The sequence below is a fragment of the Lepisma saccharinum genome, chromosome 2 (assembly GCF_977018435.1).
Source record: "Lepisma saccharinum chromosome 2, izLepSacc3.1, whole genome shotgun sequence".
NCBI classification, from domain to species: domain Eukaryota; kingdom Metazoa; phylum Arthropoda; class Insecta; order Zygentoma; family Lepismatidae; genus Lepisma; species Lepisma saccharinum.
In genome coordinates, this window is record NC_139230.1 from 209373911 (window position 1) to 209393968 (window position 20058).

Here is a 20058-nt window from a genome sequence, read left to right on the forward strand (position 1 = left end):
TGTTTTAACCAGTTTCTAACACTGCTAGCATCCATGCATACATCTCTATATGCACACTGAAGTCAATTCTGAATTTCAGCAGCAGGAATTCCCTCTTTAAAGAGGAATTCATTCACAGCACGTTGTTGAAACAAAACACCACTGCCAGCCATTTTTAAACAACTGACTGCGCTCACGTGATCAAAGCTAATGATGTCACATTACCTTAACACGTTCAGTATAAGTATATATTTTGCGATGATTTACTTTGTTTGCGTGTATGATGGATTCTGATTTTTTAAAAAATTGTTGCTCATTACTTTCAGCATGTCCCTCATATGTTAGAATATGGATAAAAGAAAGGAAAGCCAAAAGGGTTAAATAAAAAGCAAAGAAGGAGAAAGGAAACACTCACCAGACAGTGAAAAAATTAGAATTTTCGCAGACTTTATCGCTGCATCTTCAGTATAAGGAAGAGAGATGGAATCAGAAGTTGGAGATCTGGCAGAGTTGCCAGGTCTCGATCATAGAAGAAGTGGCGCGTAAAACGGAAAAACACACTGTTCTGTCCCCAGGCTCGTCGAAACTGACTGTGAGTAGGTGGGCAAGGTAGGGTGGGAGGGATGGGTGGGGAAGTTACTGGGCGGCCTTGTTCAGGCCAGGGGGAGTGGTTACACTCATGGCTGATATATAAGCCCTCTCCCATCTCTTGCGAACTGAGGTGTTGGCTGGTTGGTGTAAGAGATGGATGATCGCTACCTGGAAGAAGTCGTTGAAAGGGATATTGTGGTGGTTGGTATGGACGGCGACAGTGAAGTCCAGGTTGTGGTGGAGACGTGGTGGTTATTGATGCGGAGGTTGAGGGCGGTTGATGTTTCCCCCCAGGTAAAAATCACTACAGATGTTGCAGGTGAGGATGTAGATCAAGTTTGAGGTGTGGCAGGTCCCTTTGGGGTGGAGGGTAAATTTGCCAGTGGCCGTGTGCACCTGGAGGGTGTGAGAGGTAATAAGAATGGGGCAGGTTTTGCACCTAGGGCGGTTGCATTTGTGGGCAGGAGGATGTTGGTTGTGTGGTGAGGGAGTGTTGTGGACCAGGATGTTTTGGAGGTTAGGGGGTGTTTGAAAACTACTCTGGGTTTGTCGGGAAAGGTGTTTTTGGTTTCAGGATCACTGTGGAGAATGGAAAGAAGAGAGTGTAGTGTGTGTCTGATTTTGTTAAGGTGGGGATGATATTGGGTGATGAGAGCAGGTGGGTTGGTGGCGGCAGGTTTCTTGGTCGTAGTGGTGTATGAGACAGCTCGTGATATTTGTTTGGTGACCAGGGTGGAGGGATATCCACGGTTGATCAGGGCTTAGTGTAGGCGGAGGTTATAATTCTGGCGGGAGGTGGGTGAAGTGTTCAGGTGCTGTCTCCTGAGGGCCAGAGAGAATGGAATGGCTTTTTTGGTGTTGAATGGGTGGGAGCTTGAAAAGTGTAAGTATTGCATGTGGTTGGTGGGTTTTATGTGGATAGAGGTTTTCAGATGTCCTCTCTCGATGTGCACGTCCACATCCAGGAAGGTGATCTGGTTGGGGGAGTGGGTTAAGGTGAACCTTATGGAACGGAATTGATCAAGTTGGTCCAGGGAAGCTGATAAGGATGTTTCTCCATGTGTCCAGAGCATGTCGATGTCGCCGATGCTCAAGCTCCTCCTCTGGCTCCGCTTCTTCCAGGTAGTGATCATCCATCTCTTACCCCAGTCAGCCAACACCTCAGTTCGCAAGAGATGGGAGAGGGCTTATATATTAGCCATGAGTGCAACCACTCCCCCTGGCCTGAACAAGGCCACCCACTAACTTCCCCACCCACCCCCACAACCCATCCCTCCCACCTTACCTTGCCGACCTAATCACAGTAAGTTTCGACGAGCCTGGTGACAGAACAGTGCTTTTTTCCATTTTACGCACCACTTCTTCTATGATCGAGACCTGGCAACTCTGCCAATCTCCAACTTCCGGTTCCATCTTTCTCCTTATACTGAAGATGCAGTAATAAAGTCTGCAAAAATTCTAGTTTTTTCACTGTCTGGTGAGTGTTTCCTTTCTCCTCCTTTGCTTTGCACTTACTATTTGAGTATAGAAGAGTTTTTGTATTACATATTTCTAGATTTCTGCATGCATCTATTGACATTGTATCAAGTTTATTCCTGTTTAAAGAAATCTGTTTTCCATCACCACTTTTCTTTCTGCAATTTTGTGGGATACTTCAAACTTTGGAAAGTTTTTGTGACAGAAAATAAACTAAATTTTTGTGTTCACAATTTTCACTTGATTTCGCATAATTTTTTGAAAAAATATGGTAAGAAAATGTACCTTATACCTTTCAGTAACTCAAAAAAAAAAAAAAAAACATTAAAATGTGTAATCCCAAATGTTGTGTTTCCTTCAAAACAAAATATGCATGCCCTTGCTCACAACTCTTTAGATGTCTATTTGTTCTGGTTAGGTCTGTCCGGGAATCAAGCAAAGACTTATTTTTGTTTAGCTTTGTGTTGATCAGAGGTCATTTACATACCTCTCCTTGATCCCTTTTTTTTTGTTGAATTGTGTCTTGCATTGGCCAGACTTAGCCCATTTCCCCAATGCCTCACTCATAAACGTTCAAATACATAGTGAGTCACTGTTGAGGGATATTGGGCAGAACATTGGGTTTCACAGTCTGTTAAGTTTGATCAAGGCTGAAATTTATTTTGAGGCAAATTTTCTAATGAGATATTCGTTAGTAGCACTACCTAACATATTTATTCCTTCATTACACATTTAGCCCTTCTCACCCAAATAAAGTAATATGTTATATCTAGAGTCACATATTTATGGTGAATGAAATATCAAGATTTCAGTAAAAGAAAATAAAGAAACTGGGCACATTTTGGGATAAAATGTGGTATATAAAATTGCATTTCAGTGCTAAAGTGGTTTAATGATTTTAAAGATACACTTATTACACAAAATTAACTTTCCCTTCCAATAGCACATGTATGGAGTTGACAGAGTACTATTATGTTTATTCCTATGTAAAGAAGTCTATTTTGCTCCTCCATATTTGAGGAGCAAAATGGACTTCTTTATACATTTTTCGTGATTTGCATGACTCGCAGGATAATTCAAACTCCAGAGTGTGTTGTGGTGGTAAATAAACTCTAAATTTCATGTAAGAGTATATTTTGCAACTCATTTCGCATCATTTCATGACAAGACATGGTGGGAAAATGAACCTCACACCTTTCAAAAACATGAAAAAGGGACATTACAGTGTATTGTTTCACATTTTGTGTTCCTGTCAAAAACGAAATATGCATGCCTCTATATAATTTAATTTCCTCTGGTTTTATATTTTCCCACATTATAAAACTTATCATTGAGGTTCATCTATTTTTGTGGTATGTTTTGTAGTATGCTTATTATTACTGTGTGATTGATGTTTGTATTTTTTTCTTTCTTCGATTAGTACATGAAGGTAGCACTTCAGAAAAATATCAATAAGTTCAGGGATCAACACATAAATGTTTGGCGACAGTTATGGAGCACAGGATTGAGGATCAGTTATTCCAAAGCTGCTGGAGCCATAAATGGTGATAGGATAAATGCTACAATGTACTATGTGCTGTCACAAGTACGAGCTCCATTCTATGAAGATGAGACAACAAGAGAGAAGAAAGTGGAACTGGCGAACATCCTGTCATATGCTGATGGCTGTTATGGAGGACTCTGTACACTGTAAGTAATGGTTGTTTTATAATTATGAGCTCCGACAGGTGTTGAAACATATAAGTTGCACTTCAAGTTGGAAGAGTACTTTTTCCACTGCATGGCCACTCTGTACTCTCAAAGTTGAAAAAGAAAATACATTTGGCAAAACATGTTCATAATCTCTGCATTAAAATCAGGAACAGAACACAAAAGTGCTATCAATGATTCTGAGAACATCTCATTCTTATCAATAGGATATGAGTAAGAATAATAGGAAAAACTCACAGCACCCAGTAAAACTAGGCAGGAACTGTTTACTTCACACTTGAAGCAATCCCTCATGTTAATATATCTCGCCTATTTTTTATTTATCGAACATTTTCTGTTATTCTGTCTTATGTATGTACCTGCGCAATTTTTAAACTTCTTAACGAAAATTCTGGTAATAATTCAAGATAATGTGGACCATTTTTTGTGCATAAATTGCACTCCAGGTAAGAATATGTAGTTATTGTATTTTGTATTGGCTTTTCAACCTGTTTAGATTACTGACATTGATGATAATGACTGCTGAGCATACACAAACATACATACATACATGATGAATAAATTTTCTCGGGCTATCAGCCAGGTCAATTCTGGAACAGTTCCCAGCTTTTGAGAGCTAATGTCACTCTCATCTACCCTGAAGGTAGATTCCAAAAACTTGGAAACCATTCTAGAATTGACGTGGTCAATAGCCCGAGAGAATTTAATCATCATTCATCACCAGGAAATCTTTATGACTTATTTCAATGCATACATATATACAGTGGAACCCCTATTTTACGTTCCTCAATTTTACATTTTCTTGCATTACACATTCAATCTTGATGGTCCCAACATAGCAAAATGTTACAAAATTTTCCTCGCTTTTACATTTTCCTGCATTTTAAGTTTTTTCAGTGTAGTACCCTGAAAAACAAAATCGAGGTTCCACTATATACATATATGTATGGTATATACATATGCGAAAAAGTGAAGGAAGAAGGTGTGAAACACAACCTGTGATGTATCAACAGTTTCATTGTGCCTCGTTCATCATACATGTTAGGGATGGATCGATATGAAGTTCTTATGGATACCTATAAAGTACTGATATAACATTTACCAGTACCAATAACTGATATTCTACCAATTCAATATAAAATTGCAATTGTTCCACAAAGAATGGATGATTGGCACCCCATCTCCCCTTATGTAATGTATGTAAGCAAGTAACTGCAATGTGTTCTGCTTTAAACTTGAATGGTCTATTCATATCCTTAATTAATGCATGTAATGACTGTAGTTTTAGAAAATTTGTTTTTGTTATAGGTCCACTTTATGCATACAAAGGCTTATCAGGACTGGACCTACAGTTTAAAGTGGGACAGTCTTCATTGAATGTTCGACCTATTCTTTTGGCTCCTGTTTTATTAAGACTTCCAAGCTGTTGTTTTCAAATTGTCTCTGCTAAAGAATTTATTCTAGTGGCAACCCTGCTACATGCTTCTGTAAGTTAGGCAAGTGGCATGATTTGTTGTGTTGGATAGCATATGTGCAGGATAGATTCCAACTGCTAAGTGCCTTCAAGGTATTGTTTATTGGGAAAGGTTACTTGTTTCTATGGTATCTACTAGTACTGAATGTATGTTAAAGCTGTTTTTGAACACCCTGTAAACCTACAATACTGTATCTACAAGTGAAAGGACTGTGGTTATTCCTGTCCTTACTAGGCTACTTTTACAATTTTCTCCCCTTATTTCCAGAGCCCTCTTTACATCTTCTTCCCATACTGTTGCCAGTCTTCCTCTTTTCGCCTTGGCTGCTGACTGCATTGAGTGGTGGACTCACGATCCCACCACCGATGGTCCCAGGTTTGACTCTTGGGATGGACATGGTGTTTGTTTGGAATTGTCCTATTGTCTATTTCATCTGATCACCATTTATCATCATTGTCATAATTAGCAAAACTGGCAGAAAAGCAACACTAAATAAGAAAAACGCATGCTTTTTGACATCATACTCTCTTTTGGCCACACTTGTTCTTTGTACATGCCTGAAGTATCTTCTACTTAGTCTTGTAATGAGAGTACTCCCTAACTTGGTCTGATTTCTCACTTCATCCATTTTTTATTTTTCTAGTAATTTTTAAAAGAATTGTACTGCCATTATATGTAATTAACTTTAGTATTTTAATAACTGGTCTTGCACCGTGGCCATGCAGTCTAAGGTGCAAGCTTTGGGCTCCAGCTACGGGACGTGTTCAAGTTCGAGTCTCCTGAGAGTTTACCCAGCATATAGGACTGGTGGCCACCCACCATCGTGAGGAAATTGTACAGCTACGAATTAGTAGCATAACCCAATCATAGTAAACCTACAACAATGACTGGGGGTTCTTCGTGCTGACCACACGTCACCCCGTAACTGGTTGGATGATTTTCCACCTTGGGTGGGAGTGAGGTTGCCAGTCGGTAGGTAGGCACTGGCCCTCACGGGCTGTTACGCTACGGGTTATTTATTTTAATGACTGACTACTGCAGAATTTCTGTTGTGTATGTAGTTATATATTCTGCTAATTTTGTAGTTTCTGCTATTCCTTTCTATTAAAGAAATTTTCCTTCAAGAATTCTTAATTTCTGTAGTGTTACTGTTCATTTAAAATTACCAATTGCTTCTAATTCATAACCTCGTGGGAATATTTATGCTCTACATTGTCTCTTGCTATTGCTTCAGAAATTTTTCATTCCTGATCTCAACCCTATTTGGAAGATTTTTCTTCTGAACTTCCTGAAATCAATTGACAAAATATTTAATTAACATCCATCTCATTATGATAAAATCTGTTTGTTATTATAAATGCTGTGACCCATAAACATTTTGATAAATAGAATGATGCGTAGAACCTCAATGTCTTTCTCACCGACCCCCATGGCGGAGTGGTTAGCACATTGTGCTACGATGCTAGGGGTCCTGGGTTCGAATCTTAGCCTGGGCATGGATGTTTGTGAGTGTCCATTCATCAATTTCATCATGTCATCACTCATCTCCATCTTCGCAAATTAGCCAAAAGTGGCACAAAAAGCGAAGTAAAATAAGCAAATCAAAATTTAAAAAATCAATGTCTTTCTCGATAGTGTATGCACTAATAATTTCTAATAGAAATTATAATTGTTTTTATATTTGGAATCACTGTATTACTTGCAAGCACATGTAGAGTGTTTTTTTTTTATGAAATCAACATTTCCAGGTGAATTGTTTTAAAAAAATTGCAAGGTAAGAAATTATTTCCAGATGTTATATCAAGTCACCCAATGACCATTTTACTTCAGTAAAGGAGATGAGGTGAGGCAGAAAATACATCTTTTGAAGTTGAAAGTTTGTGTATATGACACCAAATATGCAAGGAATGAATCTAAATTCAATGTAAAATATAGCATTAAAAATATTGTTGGTTCATAATATTACAAATTTAGCCCACTCTTGTTTATAAAATCAAACAAGAAATAACTATTGGCAGATAGAAATTGAAATCTATTATTGAGAAGTGGGTGGAAAATAGATATTCGGTCAAGATCTGAGCTAGAGATGGCCAAATCCAGATTTTTTACAATCTGCATCATAGAACTGGAGAATCTGGATTACCTCTGAAATTTGGGTTGCTTCTAAAATCAGGATAGTAAAATTTCTGAATCTGGATTTTAAATTTTCTGGAATCTGGATTCCAGATATTTTTTGCCAACCCTAATAAAACAAATAAAGAAACCGTTGTCAAATTACCAAACTTGAAGGTTTCACATGTGTTTTATTACATGTTATTTTTTGTTATTTGCACTAATCACGCACTAATCTTCCATTTATCACATGGTGCTAGAGTATATTTTTATGAATTATACTGCATCCTATGTGTGCTTTTATCTTTTCTTGTAGAGGATATAATGACAGGTATAGTTAAGATAGCAGTTAACTCTGTTTTCAGAAGTTCTATTTTATTATACACAGAAAAGTGTAGCATGATTTATTTGATGTGTAAGAGAGGATAATTTGAACTTAATAGGCCTTTCTTATTGGTTGTTGAATATTAGCTTCTTTTATATTGTTTTGAGCAAAAAGGATTGTGCATCAGAATGTGAATATTGGAGCAAATCCTTTCTGTTATGTTCCATTTATTTGCTGTCATAGTCATATTCATATATTTTCTAAGGCATTTATGAACTATGTGCCTTAGAATACCCATAATTCAAACTTTACATTTATTCATGTGCATCACCATTCCCAGTTTGAACAATTCAAACTGAAATTGGTACTAATGTATATTTAGTTTGAAACCTAGATGATATAATAACTGCATGACTTTTTTAGTGTTATGAGAGGATATATATTTTACTGATTTTCCTGCAAAGAAAGTAAAATATGTTATTTTATGTACTAATGTATAAACATGGCTTATTCTTTGCAAACCAATACATTCCTGAATCACTTTATTATGCTAATCTTCCAAGTACTGAATATATTGTGGGACTTTGGAAAGAATAGCAATTAATGAATAGCATCAATTAAATAGGTTAGCAATATTTGCTTGCAGAAATAAAATGTCTTTAATGAAATGTATCAGTGTAATTCAATAAATTTCTGCAAAGTCAGTCAAATAATTAATATAGTGGAACCTCGATTTTACATTTTTCAGGGGACCATGCTGAAAAAACTTAAAATGCAGGAAAATGTAAAATCAAGGAAAGTTTTGAAACATTGTACTATGTTGAGACCATCAAGATTGATTGTATAATGATGGAAAATATAAAATTCGGGAACGTAAAATTGGAGTTTCACTGTATAAATCAAACAACTGAACAGTTTATTTATATCAATGAATTAATAGTATTCAGTTAAATTAGCATTTCATCAACACTGATTACGTATTTCAGATGCACTTTTAAATATTATTTTTAAAAGTGTGTTTTTACTATTTTAGTGTTGTTTTTAATTACATGTTGGAATACCCGTAAAGGCAAGTTAACTAATTAAACAATTTTGTTATTTTAATTAACGAAGGGGAAAATAACATGTTATGTTATAAATGTTATATTAGAAGCACATTGAATGAAATAAACATTACTCTCTTTCATTTTGATAGGTTGATTTGGTTTAATTTTGTGTTTTAAGTCAACTCTATGCACAGCAAGGCTAATTGGGACTGGACCTACAGTTTAAAGTTGTATCCAAACCACTACCTGCCTCCACCGGATAGGTTAGCATATCTGTTAGTGTGTAAATTTGCCATTAATTTGACCGATCTTCCAGCCTCCATTTCTGAGTGGTCTGCATGACATGCTATGAAGCCAGTGGTTCTAGGCTCAAATCTTGGGTGAGCCATGTATTCAGGGGTGCCAACTTCACATAAATATTGGGGGGCAAGATTGACAACAATAATTTTTTTCATGTATAAAGTATATATTTCTTGAGCATTTTTTGGGAGGGGAGGGGGAAGGCAGAAAGTGCCTTGCTGCCCTAAAGTATATGCATGTTTTTGTCCAGTCATTCATTTCATTTTTATCTTCATTTATAGACTTAATAGACCACTAGTGTAATGGTCATATACCTTAATTAAGGAACTTTTTTATATTTGATATTAAATTGGTATACTATTAGTTATTGATATTGGTAAAGTTTAAATTGACGCACTTATCAATGTCAATAACTTCATATCCATACACCATCCAGACGACGTATGTGGTGGACACTTGCTCATTGTCACACCTGAAGTATTGATGAAATAAAAAAAAATGTGTTGGAACAACAGTGAATCTAGTAAAATATATTTAATTAAATACTGTTATGGTGATGTTTTTATGAGTAAGCCATCTTAGTAATTTATAAATTAAAATGCCAACCTCCATGTCAGAATGGTTAATATGCTGTGTGTCCAGGGTTTCCAAGTTTGAATCCTGGATATGGTATGAATGTTTCATTATGTGTGTTTCTTCATCTATTTCATCAGTGCATCATTCATCCACATCATTATTAACCTAGAGGAGTAGAAAAATAATGTAAAATAACAATAAAGGCAAATAAAGATATGATTTATAAGCAGTGCATAAATAGGAAAGTTATGTTTCATGTAACACATTTACAATGCAGTAACTGCAGACATTGAACATATAAGCATTTAATTCCTAAATGGTTATTTTATACATGGGGTTCCTGTTCAGACTCTGTGGTCTGCATGGTAGTAGTGGTGGTCTAGAAGACCAGATTCAAGCAGTGTTGGAACTCATGGCTTTGCTTTCATCCACTACCTTCAAACTCTTGAACTACAGATTTTGGTGCCATTTTCAATTTGAAACCTTATAGTGTTGAATATCTATGGCAGTGTGGTCAGCGCTGTGTGCTACGATGCCAGATGGTCAGTTCAAATCCTAGCCTTTGCATGGGTGTTCTTTATGAGTGTCACTTCATCAATTTCATCATATGATCACTCATTTTTGTGTTTGTGATTAGACAAAAGTGGCAGAAATACGAAGTAAAATAAACAATATCAATCAATTATGGTGTTGAAAGTATGAGTTTTTAATTATCGAGAGCTCATTTGAGAAATAAATTATTTTCATTTCCCCCCTTACCTTCATTCTCTAAACCTGATAAAAACAGCAAGTGTGCAAAATATTATGTGTGTGTAAATATGATATTAAACTCCTTTTTAGTACTATGTTTGTGTGTAACATTTGTAAGGTTGAATATGTCAAACTACTAATGAACAAAGATCCGTGTTCGTCACAGTATTTGTTGTTATAATATCAATACTGTTTATCCAACATGTTCCATTTTCATTATAGGCAAGCAGTTACTCTGTGGAGGGACCTATCGACTGCAGATGACATAAAAACAGTGACCTCATATTGGCTCCTAACTTTGGAGAAACAAGTATGTTTGTTTGTGAATAGTTTAGACATATGTATTGTTGCTTTGCATATTTTTCTAGAGAGCCGCTTTTGTGTAGTCGGTAAGGTCCACATGGGAGACCTGGCTTTGATTCCCAGGATGTGTGATCTAAGGTCAGAATTTTTCTGGCCTTGTCCCTGCATAAAGCGGCTCTGGGGCTCACCCAGCCTCCAGTCAATGGGTACCTGGGGGTAAAGGTGGCCGGAGCATGGTGCTTATCACATCACCTCAAAATGGCCTAGATCGTGAATGTGTGTGGCCCTACCCCTACATCCCCTAAAAGTGCCTTCATGGCCCAGTAACTTTTTTACACCTTAGTAACTTTTTCTGCATATTAAACACTCATTTAGAGCATGGTTTTCTTCTTTAATGTTTAGAAAATATCCACGTAGACAATGTTAACACCCAATGCAAGTTTCATGTCTCTATTGCTTCTTGTACAAAAGTTACTTACATTGAAAATCATGGTTGCGGGAATTTTTGAACATCCTGTGCTACAGTTGAACCCGTTTTACATTCCCAGATTTTATATTTTCCACTTTTATATATTTCCCTGCATTCACGTTTTTAGTCACTGTCCCTTGAAAAGTGATTATTTTGTCCCACATTGTGACTGTGGTGTCTAAGGCATCATGCTTTGGACTTTGTCTATGGGATGCGTGCAGGTTCGAGTCTCCTGGGATAAATGTAACAACTTTTGTCCTGAGATTTCAGCCTGTGATTGGGACTGGTGGCCGTTATACTTAACACCATTCCTGAATCAATATATTCTCTAAGTTAATCACAATGCTCAAATGTGTATCATTTCCATAGAAAAATCATGCTTGATTCATTGAGTTGGTGTTTTAAGTCCACTTTATGCACAGTAAGGCTAATCAGGACTGGACCTACAGTTTAAAGTGGGAACCACTACGTGCCTCCACTGATTATTGTGACCCAGGACCTCTTGATCACAAGGCGAGGACGCTACTACTGCGCCATCGGGGATGGCCAAGCAAAATCATGCAATGAAGGTGAATTTCTTTAAACATAATCGGAGTGATTAATATTGGTAATCTTATTCCATTGTTGAATGTAGAATTTAAACTGACAATATGAAATGTAAAATATCATCATTTGTATTGCCTTTTCCTGCTTGGATATAAACAGTGGACTTCAATTTTTAACTTTTGAGGAGTTAATGAAGAATATGTTTTCCAACAATATAAATTTTAGATATAGGCCTCCAAAAATGTTTAAAGTTTACATAGTTCTATAGTAGAATCTAAGAACTAAGACTGGTAAATTTCTATAAGTAACATTTTATGATTGGATAAATTAATTAATGTATATAATGTGCCTGTTCAATAGTTAATGTATATCATGTTCATGTTTCATGTTCCTCAAATTATGTTGCTTTCAAAGGTATAGTATATGATGTATACTGGTTCAATGTTCTACTTGATATATGAAGGGTTTTCTTCACTAATGTGTGTTATGTTTTCCACATAGGGATGCCACAACCTTCTTAGAGCTGGAGCTACTGGAGTGATACAAGCCATGGTCCTCAGCTTTGGCGGTTTCCGTTTTAGCAATCAGCATTTGGAATACAACATCCATCCAAAATATCTTCACAGGGACTATCTCTTCAGGTAAGAGTGTAATAGTGCAGAATTTCATATCACTATATCCCTAACATATGTGCATGCTACACCTGAACTGATACCCATTCCTACAGATACAGCTATTTGTACACTTCGCAACATCTTATTTGACCACCCGGAAAGAATTCTAAGTCCCGAAATCGTAAACTTAGCAACATTGCACTTCGTCTCCAGGTGAGAGTAGCCAACTTTGAGTAGGTCCTTCCACTAGACGAAAAACGCTGCGGTGATAGGTTTTCAATTTAACACTTTCCATGAACTTAGAAACTATAAACCGCTATTATAATACACAATCAAACAGAAATAATAAATTGAAAGAAGAACCTTGAAGGATATTTACGATTCTGCTTGCTCGACTTGAAATTTGGCAGGTTTGAAACACTGAATAGAGTTTTTCTCCACCTGGAGGAAATTGCCATCAAGTTTATGCAGAAAAAACAAATTTGTGAGGAGTTTATGCGACATTTTATTTACACCACCTTGCATAATATCGAACAGTTCTCAAAAACATATATTTTACACGACTTGTCGAGAAAATGTGCTTGAAACACAGGAAGGTGGGAGTCTTCATAAACGTCAACATGTTTTTAAGGGCATAACATCATTAAGTTAATGTAGAGCAGTTGGTTAGGCACTGCTATCCTTATTTTTCATCAAGCGTGAAAGGTCGCGGGTTCAAATCCCACCCTCTCCTCTTTCTTTTTTTTCTTTTTTCTTGTTTGCTGAACAGATACCATTGATATTAGAATATTTAAAAAATGAATCCGATGCACACTTGAGGGACGTCCCTTCTGCGCATATTTCCCCTTAGAAGTTAGAGATTTCCAGGATTTAAAGTTAAAACTTTTATTTTTATTTATTGTTCATATGTTGTGTTAACACACACATCATGATTAATTCACAAATCACATATATGTATTCAGGATGCAAAATGTAATGTTATATTGTTTGTTCTTCACTGACACCTAAAATATTGCTCTATGTAACTTGATTCTGCGCATTCCACGTGGCATGTGACTTCCTCCTATCATCGAAATAACTTTCTCTTACTATTTCCTTTCCTCTCGTGAAATACAGAGACCAATGTTAACTTCTTAGCACGGTGGATAAACTTTACACCCAATGATATACTCCTGAAAAAAATCCTGCCTAGGTGGAGAATCGAACCTACGACCTCCCTCGTAAGAATCAAGCACGCTACCTCTTCTCCAGTTAGCTCATGTTAAAATTTGCTACCAGTTTGAAGAAACCAATTCACAGATAATGTCATATCTGTAATTTCCTCATGGCAATTTTCATGAGGAAACGAATTCAGATAAAATCGAGAAACGCTTAAAAGGAAAAATGATGAACATGTCTATTGACGTTTTGTCATATTTTGTAAATTGTGTAAAAATTGCGTGTTTTGAGCAAGCAATCGTTTAGTTACGAAGTACTTTGTTGTTTGTTTAAAGTAGGAACAGGAGAGCGAAAAGGAGTCATTTGATCCAGACCCCGTTTGACAAGAAACTTCAGCTTTTTTCCAAAGACTGTATGAAAAGAGAGAGGAACGTATGAAATATAAAATTTGTGTGAAATTAAAATAATGGAAACCTTGAAAGATAATACTAACGAACTTCAAACTATGAAAAATATATTTTTGTGGTGGAAAACTCCCAAGTCATTTTCGAAACATGAACTTGATTTTTTTTCTTTATTATGAAGTGGAGATATGGGACGATACGATCCCTCAGCAAGAAAATTTTAAGTAAGCTACCTCCAACTTTTTCAATGGTCATAATTACTAATTAGGGTCCGGAAGTTGATGAAAAATCAACTTTTTTTCTGTCCCTTATTCATTTTTCGGCCTTTTTGGCTTTTAGTTTATTTGTCAGTATTTTTAACAGTTTTTGTTGCATTTTTACTTATTTTTAAGGTTTATTTTTCTCCTCCCCTGTTGTCTCGTGCATGCATTTACTAGTAAAACTTACATATTTAGATTTCTTGACATGGTCCTTTTAGCAAATTCACCATGAATCAAAAATACGGTCAATGGAAAAGCATAATATTATCCTTAACTGAAATGTTTGGCAATGGATTAAAATACTTTGTGTGAAGATCTGCTTTGAGGTTCTTTTTCTGGACACTATTATCGCTTCAATCTGTAGTTTTAAAGTAAAATTAGTCACAATATTAAATGCAATTACACTCTGGTATACGCGAAGCAGAACTGTATTTTCGGATGCTGGCCGACTACAGTATCATAGAAGGCCCATTCTGAAAGGAGATGAATTGGTTGATTTGGTGTTTTAAGTCAACTTTATGCATAGTAAGGCCAATCGGTACTGGACCTACAGTTTAAAGTGGGATCCGAACCGAGTGCATAAAATAACGTGAACCGTGTGGTGTAGGGGGATCATTTGCTTATGGAATGGAAGGTCATGGGTTCAAACCTACTTCCTTGCAACATCTTTTTCGGGAAGTAAACGCCTTTGGATGAGAATGCTTATCTACGTTTCTTAGATATTTCCGTTGATATTTATGCGATTTATGTCCAGCATTTCCGGATGCAGAAAGTTGACATGTAAGTTCTTAATATGTGTTAACTTATAACAGCCGAATGAAAGGAAAAGTATTTCCTAAAATCCTGCCAATTGCTGAAAGATTAAAAACATTAGTAGAAGCATTACTTGAGGCATGCACAGTGGCGACGATTATGGAGTGTGGAGGGGCAGATGACCCAGCACTATGCTAAACATTATCTACCAAGGGAAAGAAACTGTCCTGGCCCTCCCCCTCCCCCCCACGTTTCCCCATCAGTTTTGAAACCCAATCACCGCCACTGAGCATGCATCGCATAGATATTTACAGTAATATCATATAACATTATATTATGTTATTAGAACACTTCCTACTCGGTAAATAAAAAGGAAAAAATAATAAGGAAAGGGTGGGATTTGAACCTACGATGTTTCGATCTTGACGAAAACAGAAAAAAAACGAAAGTGTTTTCCTCTAACCAACTACTCCAGGAGATTGCTAACAGAAAGCTCAGTAAAACACATTAATGTCAGTTGAAGCAACATTGTGCCGGAGTTTCGAACCATTTTTCGCCAAGAACCAAGGAAAAGACACACTTTGCAGAATCGTTTGGTGTTGCGCAAGGTATCTTTACTAAACATTTCGCAAAAAAATCATCATAATTTTGCCTTCTTGCATTCAAATGTGACCGCAATTCTTTCCAGGTGGATGAGAACCTGTTCAGTGTTTCACAATGCACATACAGTTTCCTATTTTCAAATCCAGAACGAAGAATCTTGAAATATTTTCAACATTCGTATTTCTACTTAACATTTTTTTGTCTACTCATATATTTTATTACTGCTTTAGGGTATCTTTACTTTATGGAATGTGAAAGAATGAAAAAAAAAAACACGAGCGTTTTCATTCAGGAAGAAGAAATGTTGCAAAGTTGGCTACTCTTAGTTGGCTCTGAAGCGCTATGCTGCCAAATTTACGAATTCCGGACTTTGAAATTTTTCAGAGCGGTCAAATAAGATGTTGCGAAGTGTACAAGAGAATGTTGTAGCAATTTGAAGTTTGTTCAACTGTACAACATCAATCTACCATCATGTTGCTTCAAAATATGCTTAGATTCTCTTATGATTAGGGACTTTAAGAATTAATACATAAAATCATGAAAAGTTGCACATAATATCAAGAAAATGCTGCACAAAAATCAGAATTAAAAGGAGCAGATATTAACCTCTAATATATAGTGTTGAGTGATATATCGTCCAGACGATATTTCATGATATTGAAAAAATATCATCCAAGCAATATCAACTAGAAGATATATCATTATGATAGTTTGGCAATATGTATTGTGTTCGTGATATATCGTCCTGATTAGAGACTGGATGTTTAGGCACTAAAACATATAAAATAGGCAGGCAAATAAGCACTTATAATTTTCAAAATAGGCAGTAAAATAGGCATCAAAATACAAATAGGCAATAAAAAGACAATGAAATTTAACTCAAAATAATGAAGATAGACATACAAAAAGGCATAGGTGTTTAAAAAATATAGAAACATACCTGTACATTCTTTATAGTTGCTTAATATAAACCAGGAGCTCATCATTAGAGACAGCAGTCCAATATTGTACTTAATAAATCATAACACCATTAAGCCTTGTTTCCATGATATGAAAAACTCAATATGATGACCAAGGCAGACATTTATTTTGTTATAAAACATAAACTAAACGTAATGTTTCAACCTTCTAGCAAGGTCTTCTTCAGACTCTGCACCAAGTAAAAATGTAACAAGGTACAGAACAGGATGATATATATACACAAAAATACTCCCCTCCAGACTATTAGAAAGTTGTTCTGGAACATTCTAGCAGGTGGCTTTCCCTTGTCAACCGTACTTTCACCTGAAAGGCGATTTAGCTAAACATTTTCTTTCATCTGGAATGTGGTTGAACTCTTTATCTCACGCTCTTTTTCCTTCATTCTTCTTCCTTCTTCTGTCCTCTTTCTCTCTTGTCCTTTCCACTCTTTCTAACACCTTCTTCCATTCTTTGTTTATCTTCAGTCCCCCATTCCAGTTCATTGTGGCTTATTCACCTTTCTTCAGGACATGACATAGAGTGGGATGAGGCTAAGCAGATAGGAAGGGAGAAGAGAATACTAGTGAGAAAATGGAAGGAGGCCAAGGAAATAGAAAAGAGTCAACTTCAGGAAATGAAACACGAATTTCCTCTGCAACTCGATGGAGAGCTATCGAGAGACATGTTATGTGCAGCATAGCGGGGAAAAGTTTAAAGAAAATGCCTAAAATAGGCAATATCTGGCATTTATGAAATAATATAGGCAATATCATATGAAATAGGCAAAATTAAATTGCCTTTAAATTAAGCTAATCTCTCCCATCTGGTCTTCGCAACATTCGTTTTCATCATATCTCTAACAAAAAAGAATAAGCATTTTGCCTAACATCCGGTCTCTAGTCATGATATTTGGCGATCTATATTGTGTTGGTGATATATCGTCATTATATTTTAGCAATATATATAGTGTCAGTGATATATCATCACAATATTTGGTGATATATATCATGGCAATGATATATCTCTGATATCATAGTATGGAAGGAAAACATATTGTATCATATTGTCTATCCCTACTAATTAGTTCGTGTTTCATTTTTCCGTGCGGTTTTTGTTTGTGATCGATTTTGTCATGTGTGTGGTAGCTTCATCAGGCATGTACTGTCTTTTCCATGTGTGGCATGATTCCTTTTTCTCCCTCACATTTGTGGTGGCACTAGTTGACATAACCGGAAAACTGATATATTTAGATACACCTGTGAAAAGGTGATAAAATCACCTATAAATAAAAATGAATATGAACTAAAGTGGCACAGTGTGTGTTGGGGGTTGGTTGCTAAAATTTCAACAATGATGCATCCATGGATTAACACGTTCTCTGCCACTGGTCATAATGACCGAAACTGACACACCAATCTTCCTAGTGCGCCGTCAGTCAAGAGTATAACAATGATGCGCAGAAGGCATGACTGACAAGTCATTGGGAGTCGAATGCACATAAAAGTGTTTTGGCTGTTCTATTTTTCACAGGAAAGAAGCCGAATTTGCAAAATAAAGTCCAATAACCACTTTGACGCAGGAGGAAAAATTGGTGAAACCACTCTGGCAGAGAACGGGTTAACCTGGGTTTGAAACTGGCACTCTGGTTCTGCCAGCTCTTGACTTGAAAAAAGTTATCTGGGTGGATGTTTGGTTGAGCCTTGGGGTTATCTGGGGGATGATGCTCCTTTGATTTAACATGGTGACAATGAGACAGCTGGGAGGATGCTTTGCGAAAATTTTACTAGATGCGGGGAGTACCATCCCCCTTCACTTCAAGCACTGCTCTGGTTTCATAGCACATTACACTAGACCAGGACTCAAATTTGGCTTTCTGACATACCATGCAATTGCTCTACCAACTGACCCAGTCCTGCTTTCGCCTATTTTTTTTGCTTTTGTTTTGCCTTTGTGGAATTGGCGACAATGTAACCCAAGTGTGTAAATATATGTACTTAAAAAAATCTAATCTTTGGACTTTACTGCAACACAATTTGACTTTCAGATAGAATAGCATAGCGGCAAATATTCTTATTGATTGATTGATTGAGTTGGTGTTTTAAGTCCACTTTGTGCACAGTAAGGCTAATCGGGACTGGACCTACAGTTTAAAGTGGGATCTGAACCACTATGTGCCTCCACCGGGTATTGAACCCAGGACCCCTTGATTATAAGGCAATGTGCCATCGGGGACACCTCAGCAACTATTCTTAGAACTTTCATCTAAGTACAGTAACCCCATGTTACTCAAGTATGCAATAGACTTCTGTAATACGCAACTTACGTAAATTCACAGTTACATAATTACTGTACATAGCTGTAACAAGAATATTTTTTTTATTTGAAAAGTGTGATTTCAGTTTGTTTTTATATTCTTTTATATATTTTCATACTTCTATAGTTTATATCCGAGTAAATACTGCTGTATGATGTTTCATTAATAAAATAATACTGTGTAAATAATATACATACATATAATAATAATAAATATTGCAGTTTCTTACGAAGTTAAACTTAAGCAATTTATAAATTCAACTTACGTAAAATTCAAGTTAAGTAAATGTTTACGGAACACATTACTTACGCAATTTTTACTGTACTTAATTTTTATAAAGTTACTCCAAATCTGACAAATCAGTTGGCTATGTCTTTGTTGTCAATTCAGATGTGTACATATAGAGTGTACAACTTTACATCCTGCCTCTTCCATCTATGAGGCAGAATTGTATGCAAGCGTGCAGACTTTGTTAGTTTGGAATCTCCATCATCCATCATCCATGCATGTCTGTGATGAAGTTTGTTTCTGCTGGATCTTCAAGAGAAACAAAGACAACGATGCTTTCTGCAATGTCTGCTGGTGGAGACTGTGCAGTCCTAGGTCATCTTCTGCTTGTGTGGGGCCTTCAGACTGCCTACAGCTCCTTTATTCAGCCTGCCTGATGTTACCACGTAATCAAGGAGTCTCTTTTTTAATTATGCTTACCTAACCTAACCCAACCTAACCTAACCTTGCCAGAAATGGTTTGTGGGGCTATCGTGAATGGTTTTTGGGGCTATCCGTCAATTGTTTGTGGGGCTATTGTGACTGGTTTTTGGGGCTATCCATTAATGGTTTTTGGGGCTATCCATCAATGGTTTTTGGGGCTATCCGTCAATGGTTCATGGGGCTATCATCAATGGTTCGTGGTGCTACCGTGAATGGTTTTTTGGGGCTATCGTGAATGGTTTTTGGGGCTATCCATCAATGGTTTGTGATGACATAATGAACACGAAAGTAGGTATTTATCGGTTAAAAAGGTTGGAACACTGCATACCCACTCCAAATCGACAAAACACAAGCACAACACGCGATGATCCACAGCTGTGCATGCCATATTGTATGTTCCGCAACGGAAGAAAGGAACCAAAAGAATTACTTGTAATGTGAAAAATCAAAGTTATTTTCATGTAAAAAGCATAATGGCACCTTCAACTATGTTCCGCAATACACAATTGGTAAGTACGAACCATCCGAAACATAAAATATCCGATTTTAATATGTCTCCGATATAACAGACATTTACCATCTAGTTGTAACCCTCCATTGTGTTCATTGTGGAATGTTGCCTT

At 36.5% G+C, this 20058-nt stretch overlaps 1 protein-coding gene across 3 annotated transcripts in view; it reads left to right on the plus strand.

Moving 5' to 3' along the window:
- Window positions 1-20058, plus strand: part of LOC145984292 (uncharacterized protein KIAA2013 homolog) — a 64476-nt gene that overhangs the window by 24984 nt on the left and 19434 nt on the right. For all 3 annotated transcript variants that reach the window (XR_014441295.1, XR_014441296.1, XM_083117933.1), the window contains exons 7-9: window positions 3467-3735; window positions 10563-10650; window positions 12160-12299. Coding sequence is in view for 1 of the 3 variants with exons in the window: in XM_083117933.1 (XP_082974059.1) it covers window positions 3467-3735; window positions 10563-10650; window positions 12160-12299 (497 nt within the window). In the remaining 2 variants the exon portion in view is untranslated. The remainder of the gene's footprint in view (window positions 1-3466; window positions 3736-10562; window positions 10651-12159; window positions 12300-20058) is intronic.